This window comes from Acipenser ruthenus, chromosome 6 (genome assembly GCF_902713425.1).
Source record: "Acipenser ruthenus chromosome 6, fAciRut3.2 maternal haplotype, whole genome shotgun sequence".
Lineage (NCBI taxonomy): Eukaryota > Metazoa > Chordata > Actinopteri > Acipenseriformes > Acipenseridae > Acipenser > Acipenser ruthenus.
The window spans coordinates 68920379-68947728 of record NC_081194.1 but is presented as its reverse complement, the minus strand read 5'-3'; the positions used below and the strand labels follow the sequence as shown (position 1 = coordinate 68947728).

General features: G+C 34.2%; 1 protein-coding gene and 1 long non-coding RNA gene across 2 annotated transcripts; one reads left to right on the top strand and one right to left on the bottom strand.

Moving 5' to 3' along the window:
- The first annotated feature begins 1716 nt into the window (after positions 1 to 1716).
- LOC117410353 (transcription factor AP-2-delta-like) lies at positions 1717 to 12247 on the top strand. The gene is made up of 8 exons (XM_034016793.3): positions 1717 to 1944; positions 2653 to 3150; positions 5293 to 5353; positions 8594 to 8759; positions 9501 to 9619; positions 10014 to 10155; positions 10255 to 10368; positions 10725 to 12247. The coding sequence occupies exons 1-8, from the start codon at positions 1906 to 1908 to the stop codon at positions 10942 to 10944; spliced, it is 1359 nt and encodes a 452-aa protein (XP_033872684.1). The 5' UTR covers positions 1717 to 1905; the 3' UTR covers positions 10945 to 12247.
- A 10039-nt stretch (positions 12248 to 22286) lies between these two features.
- Positions 22287 to 27259, bottom strand: LOC131737330 (uncharacterized). Its single transcript, XR_009328948.1, has 2 exons — positions 27207 to 27259; positions 22287 to 22665 (listed from the first exon to the last, which is right to left on the bottom strand). It is a non-coding gene; the product is annotated as an uncharacterized LOC131737330 (long non-coding RNA).
- Positions 27260 to 27350: the final 91 nt, after the last annotated feature.

Genomic DNA, 27350 nt, shown 5'->3' with positions numbered 1-27350 from the left:
TGTAGGCCTATTATTCATTATTCTATGTAGCACCAGCACAATATTAATTTTATTTCCACTTTTTAAAAAAAACGTTTTGGCACAATAACAAAACAGAAATCTCTCTCTCTCTCTCTCTCTCTCTCTCTCTCTCTCTCTCTCTCTCTCTCTCTCTCTCTCTCTCTCTCTCTCTCTCTCTCTCTCTCTCTCTCTCTCTCTCTCTCTCTCTCTCTCTCTCTCTCTCTCTCTCTCTCTCTCATCTCTCTCTCTCTCTCTCTCTCTCTCCCTCTCTCTCTCTCTCTCTCCCCTCCTCCCTCCCTCCCTCTCGTGAAATCAGAGTTTTAAATAGGCCTACTATAATAATTATGTATTTGTTGATCTCGAACACTTCTTCATTAACGCAACTTCCTGTTGAAACAAAGGGCCGCTGGGTAATGCCAACACAGAACTTCATGCTCCATATAAACAGAAGATGCATGTGCAGAAACATTATTAATGGACCAGGGAAAGCTTCAAGTGTTCAAATAAAGACCTATATTTTTCTCTGTCCCCGTGTGTTGTTCGTTTCAACGGTTCTGAATGTTATCTCTACACGTTGTGTATTCCTGATCAAAATGCCATTTGTTTTGGTCTTCAAATGTCCAAAGGTACAACCCTGTTATATTCTACTCAGCTAATAAAATGTACAAGAAAGTGTTGAGTGATGACCCCGCGCACGCCTGGATAATCACACTTCGACTTCACACAATGGAGTTAAATTCTAGTCGTGTGCCATTGTCGATCTTTACAAAGAAAAGAGGGCCGGGTGACACGTCTTGTTATCCTGCTTGAACAGATATTAATAAACCCGCCAAAAGTAGAATCTATTTTACAAATACACAAACGCAAACCGAATGACGTGCCATTTACAGAATATTTACACAAATTAAAATACCCCCCTTGCTCCTATTTCTATAGGCCTACAGATTTGCAGTTCATTTTATATATATATATATATATATATATATATATATATATATATATATATATATATATATATATATACTATGCTATGGTTTTGTGGTGTGTCTTTTGTAAATATGTTGACAAGTATACATTCTCGCGTGGTCAATATATTTTCTAAGTTAACTGCATACTGCTGAATAAATACAAATACAGTATTTACAATTAAAAGACTAATAATCTAATTTAAATCCGGAAAAAAAGTACATAAAAACAGTTCACAAAAAAATACAATGTGTATTGTTTTGGAAATGTATTGAAAGCATTGAAAGCATTCGTGTTAATTTAATTCACATTTACTGAAAATTCACAGCAAATAGAGTATTTTCCATACAGAAAAATGTATTATGTGTGAAAGAACGACTTGTGTTTAATAATTTAACAGATATTTTGGTATTATATAATTAAGATAATAGTAACTTGTTAAAATGTATGTTTCCATGAAGAACTTACATTTCTGTAGAAAATCCCAAAATGTAATAAACGGATTGTGCCATGTCTTCAATAACGGTAAAGAAACCCGCACCGTCGTTGGAAAGAAACTACAGCGGCTAAAAAGAAATGACCAAAAAAATCATAAAAATGTTGAAAGAGCACTTGGTTCCTTATTAGGCGAAGATACAATATTTATTCCTTGTCTCCAGGGATGAAGCTCTTCCATCTATTGTCCTCCCATTTCTCTATTTCTCTATGCTGATGCTTAATTTTCAAAACTTCTATATTACCAAGGGACCTACGACATCAGCTAAAGAAATACCCAGCAAGTACAAAATCTGAAACAGGGAGCTGCTTTTGAGCAGAGGGGAAATTTATTTCATCCTGGTTTTAAGGGCGCTGAGAGAAGAAATCTTATTTTTGAATCTATTCCTGTTTTGTAAGATTATTTACTTGATAGCTCAAGAAACCGAGATATTGGAACGGAACATGTCAACAGCATTTCCAGGACTTGTCCACGATGCGGAGGTATTTCATTTAATGCTATTCTTAAACACGAACCCGTTATATTTAATTAAAATCGGCTTCAGATAAAATACACAAAGAAAGAGAAATTCGTTATGACATCTGTCGGCAAGAATGGCTGTCCTTACTTTACAACAGTTGCCATAACGAAAATGACATAATCCCGCGAACAATAAATAGGCATATAGGAAAGATTAAGATAGACATTATGCACTCGTCAGGTAATATTGTCTAATAGTACTCGCACAGCTTCTCAGAAGGACTGAGGGTTGTCTGGATCTTTATAAAGTAACACAATGAAAGACACACGGTAATTAAAAATGTTTATTATATGAAATTCTTCAGAAGCATCACTTACATTAAGCTGCAGAGAGGGTTACTGGTTTTACCTTTAAGCTACAATATGAAGTAGAATGACATGGTATTTCAAAACACTTCAGTCGAGTGATGGACATGTGCAATTTTCTTGAGGGCTTTTGGAGTAAAACGTAGTGTGCTTTTTACTCGTGTACCTTCCAGGCTTCATATATATGTGTGTGTGTGTGTGTGTGTGACATAGTGTTAAAGCGGCTTTTGAATTTTGTTTGGAAGGAGTTTTTTTATATATATATACATATAGGAGCTCTTTCTTCATATAGCAAGCAGATTACATACTGGTAGCTGCAAGGTATTCTAAATGACTACATCAGATGTTCTTGTTTTCTCCTTCAGATACGTCACGACGGATCAAATAGCTACCGTTTGATGCAGCTTGGGTGCCTGGAATCCGTGGCCAACTCGTCTGTCGCTTATTCCTCGACGTCTCCACTAACTTACTCCACCACGGGCACAGAGTTTGCTTCCCCGTATTTTTCCGCTAATCACCAGTATACACCACTTCATCACCAGTCTTTCCACTATGAGTTCCAACACAGTCACCCGGCTGTTAACCCAGATGCCTACTCACTGAACAGTCTTCACCATTCCCAACAGTACTACCAGCAAATCCACCATGGGGAACCTGCAGATTTTATTAATATCCATAACGCCCGAGCATTAAAATCCTCATGTCTAGATGAGCAGAGGAGAGAGTTAGGGTGTCTGGATGCCTACCGCCGACACGATCTGACTCTAATGAGTCACGGGTCTCAGTATGGCATACACCCAGATCAGAGACTCTTGCCCGGATCCAGTTTGGGGCTGCCACCAACGGGAGCCGAAGACCTGCAGGTAAATACCTCCCTGAATAGTTGAAACCGAAAATAAACGAATAAATAAATAAATAAGGAAATACATAATAATAATAATAATAATAATAATAATAATAATAATAATAATAATAATAATAATAACATGACAAAACTGTTTAACGCATCTGCAAAATGATGACATTGACGAGGAACGCAGGCTAATATTTACGACTTTATTTCGTAAATTAAGTAGCAAAAACAGTATTCAGCTAAATGCTATCTATCTATTATTGTTCTTTAATAATAATAATAATAATAATAATAATAATAATAATAATAATAATAATAATAATAATAATAATAATAATAATAATAATGATATGTGTTGTTGTAGTCTATAGCCTCTTATACGAGAATTATTATACAAACTGTTCACATTCCGATCTGACACATAAATCCTCAACCTTATGAACAGGCTAATACAAATAACATAAAAAATGTTATTCTTATTATTTTTAACAATAACAAAAACAATTGTTTAACGGATTATATTCATATTGTTTGAATATGTTCGATAGGTTACTTGAACTGTTTTCATCGAATTCAAAAAAGGAGCGCTTTATGCATTAAAGATTTTAGTATTTAAACTTAAAACCTGGGACTATTGTATTGCTTTAGAAACCCTATACCCGGGATCAGTTAGAAAACAACAAAGTTAACGCGATTCGTTTCAATAAACTGTCTGTTACAGATATTCTGTACAAAAGATACATTAGTTAAAATATAAACGTCTGGCGAGGCGACCTGTTCTCTGATTGTTAAGTTTATGAAAGCTGAATGAATTTCTCAGAACAACCGAAGATCTGTTTATACTTTAGAGCGCGTCTGCTGCTGATTTAGTTTGTAGCTGTACTTGTTTTTCCTCAAAAGAAGGGATTAGGTGATTGTGACGGACCGGACAAAAGGAAACTACTCTGCAAAAACAGCACCGTAGTTTATCCAATTTTCGACTTAATGTCACTCAACTGGGTATTTCAATGTCATCCGATGAGACTCATTCTGCTTAAACAAGAATGTAAAAAACAAACAAACAAACAACTAAGGAGTAAATAATAGCTCTACCAATATTATGTATTTGGCGGTGTAAATCTATCTAGGTTAATAACTACAAGATGAACTCAACTACGCTATAGTGTCTAGACATTTTAATTTTCTATTTCATTTATAACAACACACATATATTTCCAATGCCCATAGCGCAAACATCCGCTTCATCCTCCACCTCCCATTTCGTGTTAATAAAAATAACAAAATATATGACCGGGACTCTTAAAATGCAACAGATGTAAATATATTTTTCCAACGCAGAATTGAAAGTGAACCTCCGGTCGCTAAAGGCATGAACAGATGCAAGCAGTCTTAGGGCCAAAGTTACATCTTTGAGCCTCCTAAAAAGATTTGCCATGCTCAACAAAAGAAACTGTCATACCTTTTCGCCGTCACCAGTTTAATTTATGCTTGACCTCTGAGTTTTGTATATTGATTTTATAATCACGTTAGCCTCGGAAAACAGGAAAATGGACGGAGAGTTTGTTATAAAGGCTTACAAGGCGGCGTCGATATGGTGTAAAAAGAAGAGAAGCAGGGAGAAGTGAAATTCTTTTTTGTGAACAGTTTTTAGTATGCGTATCCTCTCACCATGTTCACTTTACAAGTGGTCACGGTCTATTTAGAGGATTAACTCTCACAGCCCTCTTCTGTTTAACAAAGAATATGTTTGCTCTAACTAATAAAACACATTTTAACCACTGACAACGCCAATATAAACAGGCAACAGCTAAACAAAATGGTGCAATAAAAATTTCAAATAGAGTAGCGGGCAGATTCTTGATTCTTTGATTGGGGATAATTCATTGTAATAATTTAAATACATAAATACAACGTGTACCATAACATGTATAGTATTTAAGCCATTTTATGAAAGTGAATGTCATTGTGAAAACGTCTTCTTTTGTCTGTGTTTTATTATTATTAAAATGTATTATTATTAAAAACCGTTGCCTAGTAAATATATGTGTATTTCAATTACGGTATACTTCAATATTCAGATGGTAATATGTATATTTATTTGAATATAATTAGTGAATGGTGGAGACAGAATATAACTTTTTTTTTTTTTAAGGGATCTGTGGAAGCTCAATGTGGGTTAGTCTTAAATAGTCAAGCTGGAGTTATACGCAGAGGTAAGTTAAAACATATATTTGTGTATGTATTGTTAAAACTAAATGTGTATTATGTAACTTGTATTATGTATTATTGTATGATTAACATTTTTTAGTTTAATATATTTTTTGGCAAATAATTATTGCTACATACATTATTTTATGTTTCAATGGCTGCACGCCACATATCAATAGCGATGCATATTAGAAGGTTTATCTGAAAAGCATGACTGATAGACAGCTACATGAAGACACAACAGCATTCTTAACTAAAATATTTTAAAGTTACATTATCCCCGTTGTTGTTTTTGGTAAGGGACATTGTGTGGACACATGGGATCACAATAGAAATTACGCATACATAAGCCACATAACTACGAGCTGCTTCGCCCTGAAATTGAAACACGTGATAACGTGAGGGGTAGAGGAACGCCGTTATGTAATTGTAATTATGTTTGAACTCATAATAAATGCAAAGTTCTTAAATAATATAATTCAATCTCTTTCCGTTTATATATTTATTTATTTGTCGTTGTATGTATGTATTTATGTAGCAGTAACAATGTATGTCTCCTAAATGACTAATTAATAATACAACTATTACTACTAGCCTACTACGACTACTACTACTACTACTACTACTACTAATTATAATATTCATATTATCATTATTCATATTATTCATAGTATTCTGTCGTCTTCTTCTTCTTCTTCTTCTTCTTCTTCATCTTCTTCATATTATTAATTTGATATTATTATTATTATTATTATTATTATTATTATTATTATTATTATTAATAATAATAATAATAATAATAATAATAATAATAATAATAATAATAATAATATAGTGATCGCTTATTCTTACAGTAGCCCGTACACAGTTCTAGCTCGCAAAGCTTGTGCTAGAGGACAATGCCAGTGAAGGTGCTTCGGCTCCGTAGGGAGGGGCGCGCGCTTGAAATCGGTTTGATCAGACAGGGATGTTACAAGAAACATCTGTATCCTTTTGGAACAAATTATATAGGCCTATTCAGAGGGGCTAAATAATAATAATAATAATAATAATAATAATAATAATAATAATAATAATAATACAATCTTGTGTTTCTATAGGCTTGAATTATTATTAGGTAGGCCTACCTATATCTCGAATGTTCCGTTATGACAAACTAAATATCGTGAATGATATTATTTACTTTATAAGCCAAATACATTTACCTTACTTGGGATGTATTATTAGTAGTAGTAGTAGTAGTCGCAGTAGTCATCGTACTATTACTATCGACGAATTGACAACATATTGGCCTACATAGCAAAACATGTTCAATAGCAAAATGAATGTGTTACAATATGCAATCAATAAATCTATCGAAAATAATTCAAAATTGTCAGATATATGTGCTGTTAGCCCAGATAGATAGATAGATAGATAGATAGATAGATAGATAGATAGATAGATAGATAGATAAAGAAAGAAAGGTGTATAAACCTACAGAAAAAAAATACATATAGCCGATTTAAAATATGGGCGTCTAGTTTCACAGACCCCGATAACCACTTACCGCAGCCAAAACCTAAAATGAGGTAGTCCAACATTTTTGAAACCTGCCTAGAAATAATAGAATTGTTATCCAAACGCGGTATACATCAGTTGTATGCGTTAAAAATCGGCATGTGTCTTTGGTTCTTTGGCTGTTTTGTTATACAATGTCTATGTGTATTGTTTGCTGTGGATTGATACTGGGATCCCCGCGCTATCACTTTCAGTTAACGGTGTGCAGGATTTAGCCCGAAGCTCCACTATTCTACCATCAGAACCAATAATCTTTGCTTTACCTAGTTCTCCTGTATCGATAGCTTCTCTAGCCTTAGGCACCTGCTTTGATATGCTAATGTTTCTCAGCCCCAAATTCAGTAGAGATCATATTAATGTTGTTCATACAGACTGGAGCTTTGCCTTCGTTGAATATTCAGATACCCTGTTTCAAAAGAAATCGCTCAAGAAAAGGCTTCTATTTCGTCTGTGTTTTTAATCATTAGATATCCCTCTTAGGTTTTAAGAATTTGATCAGGACCTACTCTCATCCTTTAATGTATTACCTCACACTTTTCTATGTTCTTTGTTAAGTTTATTGTGTACAAAATTAATTGTATAGACAATATCTTCTTTTGAATTGTTTTGTGGTCCAACCTTTAAGCATTTTGTTAAAAAAAAAGGAAGCAACATAGTGACATTTGGCCCATGTCTATTTTTTTTTTCTTTAAATCTTGATGGCAAACTCCTAAAAAAGCACTTGATTCACTTTGTGATCATCCAGTCTTGCTGCCCCAGGCACATTTCAGCAGCTTAAATACTGCTATAGCCTCTGGGCCATGAAAAGAGGACCAGGCTATCGGCAATAGCTCTTTCTCGATTGCCCTTGGCAACATAAAATACAAACTACTTTGAATAATATATATATTATTCAAATAATATGATCTGAACTCTGCATGCTTTAAGAAATCTTTGCTTTGTCAAATCTCTTAGATGTGATTGACATTACAAGGCAGAGGCATTAATGCCTAACCTGAAACATTATCAGATCCTATTTGATTTAAATGCCTATAGTTTTTGCTCTCTTCTTTGATTACCTCAAATTAAGCATCACATTAATATTAACCTTAGTGTTGTTTTCTTGATCATGCTCGGTTTCTGAGGATCTAACTTCAGTTCTTATCCACATTATTATATTATATCCAGCAGTTATGTATAATCTTACCTGTGAACTTTTTACTTTGAATTGTAACTATTTATTATTATTATTATTATTATTATTATTATTATTATTATTATTATTATTATTATTATTATTATTAGTAGTAGTATTAGTAGTAGTAGTAGTAGTAGTAGTGTAGTTGTAGTAGTCGTAGTCGTAGAAGTAGTCATAGTAGCAGCCGCAGTAGTGGTGCTATTGGAATTAGTATTCATTTTGCTAAGCAATTTATTTATATTCCTTTTGCATAACGTTGCGAGACAATTGACAAAATGAATATGTCCATATTCGTGATTTATATAACCATATAATTGCGCAAAGTGGGAACATATTAGATCGTCAGTAATGGGAAGCGAGTTACTTGTTGGCTGCTGGAAGCGTTTTTTAGAACTATGTTGCCCCTGGGAAACTACAGTAATACTGTGTTATTGTATGGAGGAAGTGCTCTGTTGCCCGAACTCCGTTTCATATTGTGATCATGAAATGTTGTTCTTCTTAATTTTAGGAGGAACCTGTGTAGTAAATCCAACTGATTTGTTCTGCTCGGTGCCTGGACGTTTATCCCTACTCAGTTCAACTTCAAAATATAAAGTAACGATTGCTGAAGTCAAGAGGCGTCTCTCTCCGCCAGAATGCCTCAATGCATCTCTTTTGGGAGGGATATTGAGAAGGTACAAAATAAAGCAATACATGTATTGCTCTTTTTATATATTGTGCAAGGTGATGCACTTAGATAAAGGCTTACAGTGGTTCCAAAACATCTTGGCATGCGCCTGCTTGGGGTGGGTCATTGTTACCCGTTTTAACACAGACAGATTTCTTACAGAATATCTTGATATATCTATTTAATCGTAAACTTCAGATGTATGCACTTTTTTATGAAAAGGTTGCACCTCAAAAGTATTTCAATTTGGAGTGGGGCATTTGTTGATCATTAACCTGACATACCGCTTGCTTACTAAATATCTAATAATAAGAAATGTCTTCTGATTTATCAATAGTTTTCTTAGCTTGAAACATTTTAATTCTGATAATTAAAACCTTAATAAAACCTTAATATCGCTACTGGTAGCTGAACGGACAGATGAAGGATGTTACCAATTATATATTTTAAATAACTCCCTATATTTTCGCTGTTCTCCTATTGCAACATTATTCACTGTAGCATATTGTATTTGCTATTTGCATTTGATTATTTTTGCAATAAATACACAATCAAGCGAAGATGATTAAATTGAATCAGTGGACTAACTTCGAGCATCAAAAATGTAATATTGACACACAAACCCACTTTTAAAAAAATAAAACAAAACAAAATTAAAAACATCTTCTGTCACTGTAAGAGTGTGTGTACATACATATGTTATAGGCCTTCATATATACGAAGACTCACTTTATTTATTTATTTATAGAGCCAAATCCAAAAATGGAGGTCGCTGCTTAAGAGAAAAACTGGACAGACTGGGTCTAAATTTACCAGCTGGAAGGAGGAAAGCAGCAAATGTCACTCTGTTGACTTCCTTAGTAGAAGGTAAATAGATTTATATTGGCTTTTTTGGTAATGTTTGTTGTGAATTAAACATCTTAAATGTAGGTGTACGTAAAAGGTTGTGGAATTGTTAATAAGTTGACTTCTACATCAGTTATTATTTTATATATTTTTTCTAATTAAACAATATTTTAGTTATTTTAAAGTGAAATGTAACCTTATCTAGACACATTCTTTGGCAAAAAAAAGAACTAGGTGGCATATAGGTCACTAAATTATTGTGTGTTTACCTAATGGGGAGGGGACTGTAAACAACCAAACTTCATTTTCTATGCCCCTTTTAAAACCATGGTGTTATGCTAACAATTTGTATCCCTGCTTCTATCAATCTATGTCTTTGTAATAAAGTAATTTGTGTTTGTGTATTTGTTTCAAGGTGAAGCTCTTCATTTGGCTCGGGATTTTGGTTACACTTGTGAAACAGAGTTTCCAACCAAGGCAGTGGGGGAGACTTTAGGCAGGCAGCACACTGAACAGAAGGATCAGACAGCCCGGAAGAAAATGATATTAGCGACCAAGTATGCACTACTTTTTCACATTTTATTTGAATAAAAAGACAATTAATATGTGGCGATACAGTTTTTAGTTATTCGTTCTTTCTTTTCATTTATCTTCAGACAGATTTGTAAAGAATTTCAGGACTTGTTAAGCCAAGACAGGTCGCCACTTGGATCTTCTAGACCAACCCCAATCCTCGACCTCGATATACAGAGACACCTAACACATTTTAGGTAAAATATGAAACCTCCAGTATTGCATTCTTAAAATGTCTAATTTTCCATTGGCCAGTTTACACTATTTTCCTGTAAATGTACAGCCATTTACTGCAACAACAAAAAAGGCTGCAGTGAAATGTGTCTAACTGCATAATTATTAAATTGCTCATGTATAACATTATGAATGTATAGATACAAGTAGCAGTTCTGTAATCACTATAGTTTGCAGAACACTCTACTGAAGTGAAAGGCCTATTCAGGTGAAAAAACACGTGCCTAAAAATGTGTTTGAAATCTGTTGCATTATCTATATAGGCCTGTTTAATAATGAAAAGCTAAAGTTACAGTGTATTTTTCTGTCTTTTTTGCAGCCTGATAACACATGGATTTGGAACACCGGCCATTTGTGCTGCACTCAGCACCTTTCAAACTGTTTTAAGTGAAATGCTAAACTACTTAGAAAAGCATTCAACAAACAAAAACGGTGGCACACCAGACACCAACCAGATTAATTCCAACTCTGAAAAAACACCCTTCCGGAAAACATCAGAAACGCAGTCCAAAGATGGAAAGAATGAAAAAACAGAGTAACACACCTGCCACAAACCAGCTGGTAACCTGCAGTTACAAGAGTTTCTATGCTGCTGAATATTTTATAGTTACTGGTGCAGTGGGACAAAAACTAGAGAAAGATTGTAAAATATGTAATAATGTAAAGAATCAGCTTTTTATTTTACATAACTATCTTGTGAACTTTATATTTTATTTGTATTCTTAATATTTGAAACATCTACAGTTCAAGTCTTAGAATGGTTGTCAGAATAGTTCTCCCTGATCATACCAAGAACTTTGATAGGAGACATTCTAATAATGTCACCCCACTAACATGAAGAAAACTGCCCAAAGAATGACTGGAACAGGAGGCTGGAGACAAAAACCTTCTGATTTGCTGATTTAATTTACGATAGATCTTCAGCTCTGACAAGGTAATATTAATCCACTGTTCTTTTAAATAGAAAGTTAAAAGCCAAGATCTTAACAATAGAATCCTCTTAAATCAAAAAATTAAAAAGATACAGGAACTCTATTCTCCCGTTAGGGTACAACATACGCTTCTTTTGGGATCAGAAATTATGTTGTTCAGAGCACTTAAAAGTTTTCTATATTCCATTGGTTAACATTTGGTGCCTTATTTGGTTCAACACTGAACCAATATCTACGGTCCCTTCACTGAACCTTTCCATGATTACCAGTGACTTTTTTTGAGTGCCATGTTTTTACCACATATTAAGGAAATCTGAAATCTTCAGAAAAGTTCTCTATAGAACCCTTGTAATGAAATCTTCTAAAACATTCAAGGACCTTTGTTGTCAATGAACCTCAGAAAAACAGAAAAAAAACTATTCATTTGAATACTAGAGGGAACAAAATGTATAGTATCTTACCACAGCAAATTGCTACTGTTTTACAAAATATATGTTGCTCCTCGCTATATTTTCTAAGATACAATGAGCTATTTACACTAATGCACGTTTAGTTTATCCAGCAATTATTCAGTCATTTGTGAATAAAGAACATGTTTATTGTGGATTTAAAAACATATTTATTTATGTATTTATTTATTTATTTATGTATATATTTTCCATTCATTTGTAAAGAATAGGGTTAGTTATTGTGCATTTGCTTTTGGAATAAAAAGCATCCATCCTTGTAGGCATTTATACCTAATATTAAATGGCAGGCCTATATTTGAACTGCGATATATGTTTCCCATAGTATTACTATTGCATAGGCAAAGAGGGTCAATAAATAACATCTATACGAAAACATCAACTGGTTTAAAAATTAAAGGATGTCAATATTTAGACTTACAGTTGTAGAGATCATAAATGGGATGTTGCGAAGTTTCGGCGCTGAAGCCTCTATGTAAGAAAAGAAAACAGATTTGTGTTAATATTAAAAGAAAATAACAAAAACTATAGCAAAACTCAGGTTTGTAACTTGTATAGCTATCTATCTATCTATCTATCTATCTATCTATCTATCTATCTATCTATATATATATATATATATATATATATATATATATATATATATATATATATATATATATATAAACAGTGTGAATGCCTGCCGGCACTAAAAAAGTATTCGAAATACTTTTCAAGCACGTGATGCTCTGTCTTGGGACAACTGCACACAAAAATCTCCTCCAGTGGACAGCGAAGGGGGAAAAACACAGCAACTCCCGTTAAGGTGAAGTCCATATCCACCCAGAGTTCTAATAAAAGCAATAGTCTTTATTTCATATCTTTAAAACTTCACAGCAAACATAGCTAACACGTTTTGACCCATAGGTCTTCTTCAGAGCATTTTTTTTTTTTTATCACATCATGGAAACTGTTTTCATTTCTGAATTACTGGTAACATTAAAAATGTTACTGAATAATATTTTGGAGCTCTGACCATAATAAGAATGTCAATTAGTAACAAATAAGAATTTTGAAATGATAGTTATAGTAAAAACAATAGAACCCTTTTTCTCAGGATCTGACGTGTTGGGCACCAAAGCTCTTTATTGACCCTGTAATAACATATACTACTGCTCCTGGTATACTTCATCCATTATATTATTTCAAACACATAAATACATATTCAATTACATAGTTTTGCTGCATTTCAACAGGTACAATAAAGAGAGTGAAATGACATATACAGTACAACTAAATAACTTTTGTAATAGCTGGGGGGTTATCTAAGTTTCAGCAATATCAAACTGATTGTGTTTCTTCATTTGTTCATTTTATTTTTGCATTTAGGTGGAAGGCAGAGTATAACACCACTACCACCTTTAACTGTTTGCATGTTTGTTGTTTGATTATTTATTTGTTTTATTTTTATTTTGTAGTTCATGTAAAAATGGCTATATCTTTGTTAAATGTCATCTAATATAGACATGTGTAAACATATGCTTTATAACAGACCCACATGAGCTTTTTTATCTTGGGATATTATTGAAATTCATCACCAGGTATCACAGTATCACAGACTTATTTGTCTATTTGCCAGCCCTTTTGATGCTCTTATTTAAATACATTATATAAAGGTCTGTTCTAATATACTCTCTGAAATGAAATGAAGAGACCAGTGCAGCTAAGGCTGTATGACAAAGTTAAGATGTGATCTGGCTTCATTTGACTTTAAACAACAGGCTCTACATATAAAGTACCCTTAAATATTTCTTTCATTAGAATAATCTATATAGGAAATGTTTTATAATTGTAACTATATACTGTTTAATGTTCTGTATATGAACCAAGTGTACTTGTATTTCAATGGATTTGGTCACAAATAAAACATGGTCCTGTTTGTTGTTTAACATAGTCAAATGTAGTTTTTTTTAACTGAGTAAGCTCTATTGCCATTAGAGTAATACAAATACCTGTTGGTAGTAAAAGCTAAATATGAATACTTTTATTTTTTCAAGTGCAGACTCCAAAACTAAAATGCTTAGTGGTTAAAATAATAAACGCTGCAATGTCCCACACTCAAACCCATATATTATAATTTCTTACAGGCTTTACTTGACGAGATGACTGCTTCATATACTAAGGTAAAATTAATAATATGGGATACCATTAGCAGATCTAGTTTCCATAATATGTAGCAAATGTCCTCTTGAGCTGATGGAATGGTAGTTGTTTGTCCATCCGGTCAGCCACCTACAGCTCAATGGATAAAGCACTAGCCTTTGGTTGTCAGTTTCAATCCCACTGTTTTTTTCAAATTGAAGAGCAAATTGTTAGGGGTACAGAAATACAGTGTTATATTAACTCACCTGTTGTTTCTGCTCTTTGAGTGACATTTCTGACATTTTATTGTTGTAACGTTTAAATCCTTGGAACTTGATTACACTTTCGTGTTTTAGCTGTCTTCATCAAAGGTGTTTAGAAAATGCCTGTCTTGAAATGTTTTTCATACATTTCCGATGTCAACTATTATTTACTTATAACCAGATAAAAACTTGATAAAACTCCAATTCCCATAGGCCTTTACTCTCAAGCGGCAAAAATGCAACAGGAAGGGAGGGAGCTGATCTGGGCAGCACTTGCAGATTGGCTCAGACTATCCCTGCAAAAATGAACTTTCCAAGAGGCAGTTACATCTAAATGTAATGTGTCGATAGCTAAGGTGGGATAAATAGGGTGTTTAAAGCACAAAATGACACTACCGCAAATGACATTCACATATTCCATACTGTGATAGGCTTATATAAATGTATACAGAGATAACATTGTAGCCTATGTTATATCCCCCCTCCCCACTACCCTTCAAAGGGCTACTATCTTCCATGATGCATTGTATTTTTTTTTAAAATTGAGATTAAATGACCCTAAAGAAAAAGAAAAAGTGTCTACAATGTTAAAATAATGTAGCCCATACACACAATGTGATTATTAAATAAATAAATTTAATAAATAATATGTGTCCCCGTCCTTTTTGCGCTGCCCTTATTTTCCAGCTTTGTTTTGGTTTGATGCTGTGTAAGAGAAACCCCAAACTGGAAAGCTGCATTATTCCCAGAATGCATATGCCATCTTAATTTTAGAATGAATCTACTCCCAAGTCACAGAGGCGCTGGGAGCTGCTGGAAATACATTCTTAAAAGTGACAGTTTCAAACACTATAGTTCCCCTGGGTTAGTTGCTGCAAAAGGTTTAGAAACAAAGGGAAATATTGCTTCAGGAGGATATTTATGTTTCTTGCGTTGACTGTACGGAACGGCATGACAGGTATGTTTAAGAAAGACCTAGTTGCGAGTGTAAAAGTGTAAAAAGTTGCCACGATAAACATAAAAACATAAAATGACAAACACTTGAGTAAAATAATTGCATTTTTGTGTCCTTACCAACTTGATTTTTAGTATTGGGAAAAACAAATAGGGCCTGTTACTCGCTTAAGGTTTATTGGGTTTTTTGATAGAATAATAGATGGGCTTCAGTGAATTATAAGAAAATAATTCCATCTAGGGTTTATGTGATGTCGTTTATAAACTGTCACAGGAACCCAAGATGGAATATTATTATTATTATTTATTAGCAGACGCCCTTATCCAGGGTGACTTACAATTGTTACAAGATATCACATTATTTCACATTTTACAGATATCACAATATTTTTTACATACAATTACCCATTTATACAGTTGTTTTTGTTTTTACTGGAGTACTCTAGGTAATGGACCTTGCTCAAGGGTACAGCAGCAGTGTTCCCAACCTGAGATTGAACCCACGACCTTCTGGTCAAGAATCCAGAGCCCTAACCACTACTCCACACTACTAGCTTAAGCGAGTAATATTTGTTTATGTAATTAAAAAAATGGCAATACACAGGTGCTAAGGTTCAAATTACAAGTGAATTTAATTAATAATAATAATAATAATAATAATAATAATAATAATAATAATAATAATAATAATAATAATAATAATAATAACGTCATTTAAATCAATATTTAAGAATCTTAGCCTAAATATAATTTTCTTTTTGATAATTCAGGAATGGTGAATTAAACTGGGTAGGTAATGAACTGCAAAAAATAATGTATTTTTAAGGAAAAGCTGTTTCAGTGGGGTATGCTTTTTTGATTTTTTTTTTTCTTAGGCGCTGTCAGAGTCGAAGATTATTTGTCTCGCTCGCTTGTTTGGTGCTCCCGTTGGTTGTACATCTTCACAGAGACAGATTTGTTAAAAGTGTCTAAAAGACACGAATTGTGGTTGTTGTCGACTGATTGAAAATGAGACATGTGTTTGAAAGTGGTCTCGAGGTACACAGGAGTCAAATATGGGTCAAAGGTCAAGTATAATCTTCTAGACGAATGTACCATTTTGACGTCACTACTGTGGCATTATGCCTTTTTTTCGACTGGCTCAGGATGCAAATATAGTCTTCATGTGTTTTATATATATATATATACGATATATATATACTGTATATGGACTGGAGAGCTATAGTACAGCTATAATCCCCGTAACTGCAGGCTGAGGGCATTGCACCCTGGAGGTAACAATAGTCTTCCCGAGGGGCATTTAATTTTTTTACTATGGCTGAGTCTGCAGTACATATTTAATATATGAATCAGTCAAGAAAATAAGTGAGGCAAGGTTGGATAGTAAATACGATGCTATATATTTTGTTTAAATATAGCTGTTACAGCATAAGTAAATAAATAAATAACATAAATAAATAACAGAAAATGAAGCAAAGTTTTTCTCTGTCTCCGTCTGGTTTGCTGACTGCTGCATAATCCAGTTTATATCCCACCCATTATATTTGTTTTCGTCGAGTTGAATTTGTTTGAATTTCAGAAAGTCAGAAAACAGTGACAGTGACATTTTAATCACCATTTTAGTCTTTGGAGCATCTTTTTTTGGTAGTATGTTTCGTAATTAATTTTCTGTTAACTCACAGAATCGGTGTTCAGCCATTTTCTCTTGTGAAGAGTGTAGGGGAGAAAGGCGTTCCTTTGAAAAGGGGCAGGGCTGACAGCGATGTGAACCAATCACATGAGAGACTATTGACAGGTGGTGTAAGGATGTTAGGGCAATAGATCAATCTATTTTTCCTCCTATGATGAGGTTTTAACCAATCACAGGCCAGGATTTCCAATCACTGATTCATATATATATATATATATATATATATATATATACATGGCTATATTTGCATCCCGAGCCATTCGAAAAAAAGGCATAATACCACAGCAGTGACTTCTAAAAGTGATAATTCCTCTAGAGGAAAATATACTTGAACTTTGACCCATTCGACTCCTCAAGACCACACATAGAACGTCTGTACAGCACTGAAACACTATGTTTAAAAAAACCCAACTGTACTACTGAACCTCGTCTTCTTTAATATTTGCATCACAAGGGTATCCATGAATTATAAAAAATAATAGATGGGCCTCTTCAGTGAGTTACAGGAAAACAATTCCATCTCAGGTTTCTGTGACAGTTCCATCACAGAAACCCTAGATGGAATTACTTTCCTGTAACTCACTGAAGAGGCCCATCTATTATATATACCACCACTATGTAAATCATTATTTGTGGAGGTCATACTGTTATTGTATATTGGTGACACATTGAGAATTCTAGTTGTGAAGTTGCAGAACTAACTGTCCACAGTGTTGTGTCAAACTGAAAGTTATCGTGCAGTCAACTACAAAAACTAGTGAGCTGGATCATAACCAGTAAAAGCCATATTCTCAGTAGCATAACAAAGGCATTGCATGAAAATGTCTGGGTGAATACAGTAAGAAAATGCATTTATGAGCATCCACCCATTACTGGGACTAATGCCTGTTAGTATCTTCTGTGCTGCAAGGGTCACCTTCAGCAGACACTGGCACAAAGAAAATGGTCTGGGACGGCTTCAGCTGGCATGGCCTTGGTCTCACAATCAAATGAAACATGACTGTAGAACTTCATTGAAAATTGCTGGGTAGTTCTTCTGTACTATTAGTTAATACCAAGGGGTAGATGTACTAAGATGGGCCAGTTGCAGCGCAAACATACCGCAATTTGCATTTTCGTTGCAACATTTTGTCATATGTACTAAGAGAAAATATGTTAATGAAAAGAGCTGCAATATACTAATTTAAATATTTGTTGCATCCTCTTAGTGAGATCTCTAGCATTGCGAGAGTTGTGCGACATTGTTCAAATAAATAGCAGAGTTGAGTTGTGGTTTGCTGCACCAGAGGGTGCCTGAAGGATAATGTCTATAAATGCAAGGGTGCAAGAATCAAAATAGCATTGTTTTTGTTAAATGTAAACTTCATCTGTACAATGCAATCTGTCCCGTCTTCATTTTACCTATTTTAATACTGTTATATATATAACAAAAAAATGAAAGGCAGGTGAATCCCATCAGATCCTATAGTGGGCCCCCCACCTTCACCTCCAAAAAGCTTTTCATAATCATACAGTAGCCCCTCGCTAAACATGTTTGTCCGAAATAAGGAGATGTCGGGTTTAAAAACAATACAATAAAATTGCACACACATACATTTATTTTGCTCAATGCATTTTAAATGTAAATCATTGCGCTGACATAACACTAATGTATTTGGCTATACATTACATTATGTAAAAATATAGGTCTATACAGAATACAGTACAGTAGTAAAATCAAATTAATACCTAGCTCACTTTCTTTTTACTTTAGCCTGTAGGCTAGCGGTGACACAACTGCTGCATTGTACACAGTGGTGTACAATGTGAATAAAAGATTATTTTAAATTGAAACTAAATGATTTTAGCGTGGGGTTTTTTAATTATTATTTTTTTTTTATAAAATAATTATTATTGCTGGCAGCTTTAGTACATCTCTTTATAATATTTGAGAACCCTGATTTGCACTGTATCCACCCCATTTTTGCGAATTAATTACATATTCATTTGCGACTATTGCGACAGGCGCAACACTTTAGTACATCTACCCACAAGTGTTTAGACCGACTTTGTGCCAGGATTTCAATCCTCCCATTTCCTCCCTTTCATAGAATGTTCATTTACTGGTACATATTTACTGGCATGTGCATCTTCAGGGGCGCCCACAGCAGGACGCACGTTACGCACTGTGCGTACCATTGGATCTTAATATTTAAGTAATCTTGTGTGATCCGCAGACGGATATTGTATTTATGAAGCGAACCGGTGTTTCGCTCTGCAGTTTGTTTACGTTCTGAATGTTTCGCGGGATTACAGAAGGAAGGAGGGAATACAAGGCCGTCAATCTGTCTGGGTCCACGAATCCTGGACACATGCGCAAACACAAACACTATCTGCAAAATTATTTAAAAATAATCATTTTACAGGACTGGATTCCATGAAGTTAATTACTCCACATGACCTCAAATAACCCTTGTGCCTCAAATATATTTCTTATCTATAGTAATGTCAGGCAAACATACATAAAACACAGAAAAAAATAAAAATCTCCCAGTACCTTAATGATGCTGTTTCAAACAGTGCCTAATCGCCACCTTGTGGTTGACAGTGAATATGCAATCTGTATGGTCACAACATTATTATTATTATTAGTAGTAGTCGTACTAGTAGTAGTGGTATTTAATTACACTGTTAATACAAAACCATCTAACATTTTTATTTAAATGCATAGTTACATATGTGTTATTAGAGTGTAAATAATATAATTAGGCTACAAATAACATAAATGATTACATTTTTAATTGTGGTATTGTATAAGAAGACAGTACTGTAGTTAGGCAGCACCTTAGCTCACATGGTGTCACATTATTATTATTATTATTATTATTATTATTATTATTATTATTATTATTATTATTATTAGTAGTAGTAGTAGTAGTAGTAGTAGTAGTAGTAGTAATAGTAGTCGTAATCGAATTAGTATCAGTCGTATCACATGTAGTAGAATGCATTTCTGTATGTCATTTGTAGTAGAATATATTTCTGTATGTCATTTTACAGTTTTGTCATATTGCTTGAGAAGTGCTTGTCCAATTGTGATGACTCTTGCTAAATATATTTTTTTTTGTATAATAATTATACGCATCATACACATGGGAGGGGTCATACACAACAACAACAACAAAAAAAACCACTCTTATCATATAATAATAGACATATCCCCTCAACTCAACACCACAAGACCAGCATGACAGTAAATATAGACACAATGAAGAGTTCTTACCTTTGTATACAGGTAAGTTCAGTGATCAGCAGATCTGTGAGCCGCACGAAGAACACAGCGTGTGGTTTTCACTATACTGTGCAGAATAAATGAATGTTTTTCGATGTGCAAATATCAGGACTTTATTCCTATGCATCAGGACGCAGGAAATTTGCTAGGAAATCAGGACTGTCCCGACCATATAGGGACTGTTGGCATGTATGTTAAACCACTTTCTGGAGACAGTTTATAAAAATGTATTTAATGAAAGTATAATGGCTGATTTTGAACATGTTCCTTCTATTTTCCAATGCAATCCTCCTTTTTACTCTCCAGCTGACTCCTGACAAAGGGATAACTAGCCGAAACAAAGAATCTTATTGAAATATTGAAAGCTGTGTATAACAATTTTGAAATGAGGTAAGCAACACTCTGTGAATGTGGTCTATTTTTCCCCCATAGTTTCTTATTAAGAACAAAGAATTTGAAAAATATTAGAGCAGTGCATGACTTTATTTAACTCTTACATTAAATGTATGTAATGACCCTGCTCACATTAAGTATTGCACAAAGTATGAGAATATTATTATTATTATTTATTTCTTAGCAGACGCCCTTATCCAGGGCGACTTACAATCGTAAGCAAAAACATTTCAAGCGTTACAATACAAGTAATACAATAAGAGCAAGAAATACAAAGAATAGCATTGCTATCATTAAAATGTAATCCTGAGTTGAGTGATTCACTTTAAATCAACACAAGCATGTTCCATTCATGCTTGTTATTATTTATATCTTAGCAGACGCCCTGGATAAGGTGCCAGCTGCTATCCAGGGCAACTTACAATGGTTACAAGATGTCACATTATACATTATACAGATATCACATTATTTTTACATACAATTAGCCATTTATACAGTTGAGTTTTTACTAGAGCAATCTAGGTAAAGTACCTTGCTCAAGGGTACAACAGCAATGTCCCCCAGTGGGGATTGAACCCACAACCCTCCGGTCAAGAGTCCAGAGCCCTAACCACTACTCCACACTGCTTGTTGTAAACTCAAAAGCAGGATCATCCAAGATATTATGACATGACAATAGAATGAAAACAATTTTCTCCCATTGTAAACATAGCCATTGCTTCCCCTGTTTTTTATGCTGAAGAATAGCAATCTAGCACCACCAACTGGGTGTAGGGCAGACTCAAGCTAATGAAAAAGCAGATGGTGGCTGTATTAACCCATAAGTGATTGTCACGCGTGACTAATTAGTTGGGGTTGTGCACATTATGTTTTGTTTTTGGATTTATTTTATTATTTTGGTTTCATTTGCACTTGTTATGTTTCACACTTTATTTTTGTTTATTACCCAAAGGGAGGCACTTTTGTTGCTATTTTATATTCCTGTGTGTAAATTATTTATTGTTAAGTATATTTTATTATTTATAATAAACCACAGGTAATAGAAAGAGAAATTAGTCCCATTCCCCAATTCCAAATGCAGCCAGGTGTTTTGCATTTGCACCAATTAACTATAATTGACAGTCCATTATAAAAGGGAACCAAATGTACAGTCAGAGGAGGGTGTGCTTCTAGGGGGAAACAGAATGGAGAACACAGGAAGGTGGCCATTTTACATGGATGGTAAACAATAAGGATGATTTTGAACTTTAAAGGGAATACAGAAAGAATAAGACATGGCAATCTGATAGAAGGAAGGACCGGTCAAAAATGTATAGCAAAGTTAAGTATTTATCCTTGAATTCTAGTGCTGAAGCCCTGTTTTTTTGGATTAAAAGAAGTGTTAATATAACGCTGAGGACTGTGTGGCGTTTGACAAATGCTTCAGAAGTAAAGACACTTGGCAGAAATATTTAGATTACCAGTGTTAATTGTGGCTTATGATGAGGTGTTGTATTGCTTCCTTTCAAAGTACCCACCTCCATGACTGCCACCCCAGAAGAGCAAACGGGCACCAGCCAAGGGACGGTCGGCCAGCTCCCTGTACACACCCAAGACGTGACGTCCTACCCTACTTAAGATAAGTACTAGTGGTCAAGTCGGAAGACCAATACCGGGACAAACCAACAAATTAGGAGGTTCTTGGAGCAATCACCTTCAACTTTACCTTTCCGTGTTGGCGTTTCTACTGGGGAAGTGTTTCACGACTTGGATTAAATACAAGAACTACAAACTGAGTTTTGTTGTGTGTGGGTTTTTTTTTTTTTTTTTTTTTTTTTTTTTTCTTACTATTCTGGAATGATCATTTCACCAAACCGCTGCTTATATTGCTCAGGACTGTGCTGTCATATCATGTGGAGTGGAATAATTAATACTAATAGCCCCCTGAAGTCACAAGTAGCCTGTTTAAAATGTTTTATGGACGATTTTAGCGGTTTTACTTGGTGAACAGTTCCAGGCTAAACAAATAATAAAGGTGGTTGAAAGGGGGGAGTTGCAAATTGTCTTATAAAATAAGTGTAATTATTTAAATGTCCTGTAATAAAGAAACCATTATTTTACTTCCCTGTTTGTGTGGTTCCTGTACACTCATTGGGGAAGGTCTGGTTGCAGTGCGGAATCCAAAACAACCTGCAAAGGGATATAAAGATAATTATAAACATAAACACGTATACTTACCTAGAATGAACAGTATATAATGTAGAGCGGAAACCTTGACATGATCAGATAATATTGTAATCAAATTAATAAAACTGAGAAGTGATTATTTCAGGAAATTAAAAACATCCTTTTTTCTTTTGTCTACAGATTTTTTTTTTTGCTGCTTTTGTACATTTTTGTATGCTATATTCTGTAAATATATATTTCTAATTGATAAACTGAATTAAATCAAATTTTATTTATAAAGGCATGCCATCCCAAGGCACTTTTAACAAGAAAAAGGACATTCGGAAGTACATTTTGTACAATAAAAACAGCAAGAGAAAACAACATTTTAAAATTAAAGCAAATAAAAGCAACAGATGATGAACTCGAACTAAATAAAACTATATAAAATAAATATTATAAAGATATAAAAGCCCTATTACAAAAGTATGTTTTTAATTTATTTTTAAAAATTGCCAATGTAGGTGCAGCTCTAACTCTGCATGGTTGAGCATTACAGAGTTCAGGTGCTCTATGACTGAATGCTCTACCACCTGTCCTGTGCTTTAAAATCCTTGGGACAGATAGAAGCCCTGCATCTTTCGATCGGAGTGGCCGGCCAGAGGCATACGGGACTAAAAGATCCTTCATGTGCCTCGTCATTGTACCGTGTCTTCCAATGTACAAATTATTAGATTGGAGATTTTTGCACAAATGGGACAAACAGTTAAGGAGATATCCAGTGATGTATTTGTAGAAGCCAATCAATCCAGCTAAACCAAGGCCAAAATGCTAGAGCATTCAACAATGCTCCTCCTACCACCCAGGATGCGTTGCGCTCATTTAATCAGTAGTTTGATAACTCAAATAAGTGCAACATCCCCATCCATGTACCTAACACTGATGCCAGAGATCTCCACAGGCTACTGGAGCAATTGAAATGGCAATTATGGGTTACAAATAACAAGAGCTATCTTCATCACACATTTAGTTCATTTTGTTTTATGGTCGTTTTTTAAAGTACTGTATTCAAAAAGATAGCAACGCCATAATTGGGTTTGAATACTAGCCTGAGGACGTGTTTTTTTTTTTTTTTTTTTGCAGGATATGGTGATTTCTAATCCCCATGGAAGTAAGTTATGGACACTGTTATATTATTGTGGTCTGCACTTCTGAAGGCATAATTACTATTTTTGTTTGTTAAATGTTTGTTTCTTCATTTTTATAAATACTTTTGTCAGCCTGCTGTAAAACCCATTTATTTTAAACATGTTGCGGTTTGATGCACAGGACATAACACAGTATGTTCTACAGTTTCTGCTTATGCAGTTCAAGAGCACATCTTTAGATCTATAGATGAGATCACAGATAAGATCATATGAAGACACTCTGAAGTTTCCCTTAGCCCCGCCACCTAAAACTGAAAAAGGGGTATCTCCAATTTATGATTTAACGATGTGACTTAAAGTTGTGCAAGACTTTTCCGAGATTTCATGTGAGTTTCAACGATCGAAAACCAGTCCAGGTATTGTCTTCAACAAGACGACTTTAATCAGGGACCAACAATACAGTCCAGACATTCAACATGAATTGAGAGACTGGGTCCGATAACAAGCTACTCGCTCTACTGCTGAGGGGGAACTGTGTTACTACTAAACATTCCCTCCAGGACAAGCTATCTCACAAACTCTTGTGCTGATTCCATTTCACTACGTTCAAAAGTTTCTACTAGTTTCTAATAATAATAATAATAATAATAATAATAATAATAATAATAATAATAATTTAGCAACTTTTATTGCTTTACTTTTAAACATGATATTTACTTTAACTTAAAACAATCAATGTTATTTAACGTTTCTAGTTATTTCAACTTCTACCCCTTGCTTAAGCGTTTAAATATAACCTATAAATGTTGCAGTTCTATGTTCACTTCGTGACTTTTTATTTTATTACAGTGTAACGGGCAGTGTTGTGTGATACACTGCTGTTACAGATTCTGTGTCTGTGAGATGAGATGACGTTATAAGCTCTAAAACCATGACTGCAAACGAGCCCGGCTCTCTTGCATTGTGGTTTACCCTCCATTCACACGGGGGCATCGAATTCCCAATTGATTTTGATGCTGCACTGCATTTTTCGATATGTGTCGATAATGGCGAATAACAATGAAGTTTGGGGATTTTTAAAATTTTATTATGTCTGTCATTTGTGTTTAAGGTTTTATTTCAATATTGTATCAATGTGCGACACAAGTGGGCAGTAAAAGTGATACGATAGAAACAGTTCAAAGGGCGACGCGCTTTTCAATGCAGTAGAAAAAAGATGCTCAATCAATGTGTTTGCCTTCCAACAATGTTTTCCCTGCGCAGTGAAATGTCAAGGTTTGTAAACTACATCCATATCTTTAACAACACGTTCTTCATATGTATTCTCCCATAACCAAAACATTTAATGAAATATAGATAGAAAACTAGTGCTTCTGCAAGTTCTCCATCAAAGAAGTTGGCCGGTTTTGTTACGTTACATTGTCTATAGGATTTTTCTTCTTTGCAACGCTTTTGAATAATTGCAACACGCAGCGATACAATGTAGCAATTATGCAAGAATTGTATATAACTGTGTACCAAACCAGACTTTAATAATAATAATAATAATAATAATAATAATAATAATAATAATAATACAAAAAAAGTCAAATTAAAGTCTGGGATTACTATTAGCATCAAACTTATTACCAGATCTGATGTCCAGAGCTAGCAGAATCTTCACAGTGTATAAGACTAAAGTGTTTAAATAAATATGAACTACATGCCGCGTGAGCCCTGAGCTGGTGTGATTACAAACGATCCGCCCCCAGACAGGTTAGCATTCACACAGGGCAAAAATAATAGATCCGCACCAGGGTCGACTGCCCATACGAGCCGAGACCACCTATTTTTATAATATTGGATCGTTTGCTCTAAGGCTCCATTCACATGGGAGCGATTGGACGCCCTCTTGAGGTGTGCGGGGTCGCCGGTTCGCGCCCAGCCTCGGCCCTGTTACAACAACAGTTACGTCATACGGCACTGTGTTGGATAAAGGCGTCTGTTGTTTATTATTATTATTATTATTATTATTATTATTATTATTATTATTATTATTATTATTATTAACAGTCACTTAATCTGCATTATATTCCACCATAATACTTATGTTTTGGGCGACATATCGAAACATTGACACTATACGAGCCCACACAACGTGCACTGTAGCCCTCTCTAAATTGTTGCCTAGACCCCCTAATCTCCCTCACTTGGTGCAGTTAGTATAGTTTTAAAAGACCATCAAAAATAAGATTTGAAATTTAATAATACTGAAACAGAAGAATGAAATGTACTCAGTTTATGGGATATACTTAGAAATGATGTGGTCATATACTAACTACCACTGGGTGGAGCTGATGACTGTAAATATTGTGAGTGCTACATGGACATACATTGAGAATTAGGACTAGAACACTACATATATTAAAACTGTAATACTTAAAGAAATTGACACTAGTTGAAAAGAAAAAAAATAGCCAAACAGACATTTAGAATGACATGATATCATGCGCACATTCTCTGCAATGTATAATCTATTAAACAAATTCCATGTCTTTATTGGTGTTGGTGTCCTTAATACTTTTAAACTATCTCTGCTGTACAAGGCTTTATTTTACACAACATGAAATATACCCGTATCTAACCTGCATTGTGCTATTAATACAGATTTCAACTTTTAGTATTTATTGAACACTTCACTGAAGAATATCAGTAATCCAATAGTAACAATGATGATAACTGGCATGTATTATATTCTTGTAACGCCTTTATCTGATATATTTTGGGCCCTAACAAAAAGACATAAGTACATGTTACTTACTTTCAGTGTCTGTGTATATCCTGTTTTGAAAAGTAAACATTAGTTAATAATAATAATAATAATAATAATAATAATAATAATAATAATAATAATAATAATCTGCAACTTTGGCAATGGACAAATACATATGTATGTATTATTTATTTAGAGTATTTGGAAGTTAAACATGTTTTTTTTTTAATATTTTTTGTTTGTTTCGCTGAATAGTTAACACATTCTTCTCAGTCAATTAAATCTATAAATATATGAAAGCGAATATAACGCATGGTCTCTGTGTCAAATAAGCCTCTCAAATACAGGTAACACATTTTTAACAAAAGTCTTTATTTTAAATGATAAATATTTTTTAATTGGGATATCTATATTTTTTACTATATAGTTTAATTAATTAATTATTTAATTCATTATGTATGTGTTTGTTATCATCGAATGGGGTCACAGAGTTTTAGTCTATAAAAACAAACTGCCCCGTGTGCAAAAAGTCCCCTTTCTTGTGCTTAATTAATTATCCCTTTAAAAAAAAAAATAACACAAAATCTCAAAGTTCTTACATTTTTTTTTTTTTGGGGGGGGGGAGATTATTTTATTAGCTTCTTACCAAAAAACTTGTAACTTACTTCCATTGTTTTCCTTCCAATGATTTCCGATGATCCCTTAAACCTTGTTCTGGTCATGAAACTCGCAGTACTGATACACACACACACACACACACACACACACACACACACACACACACACACACACACACACACACACACACA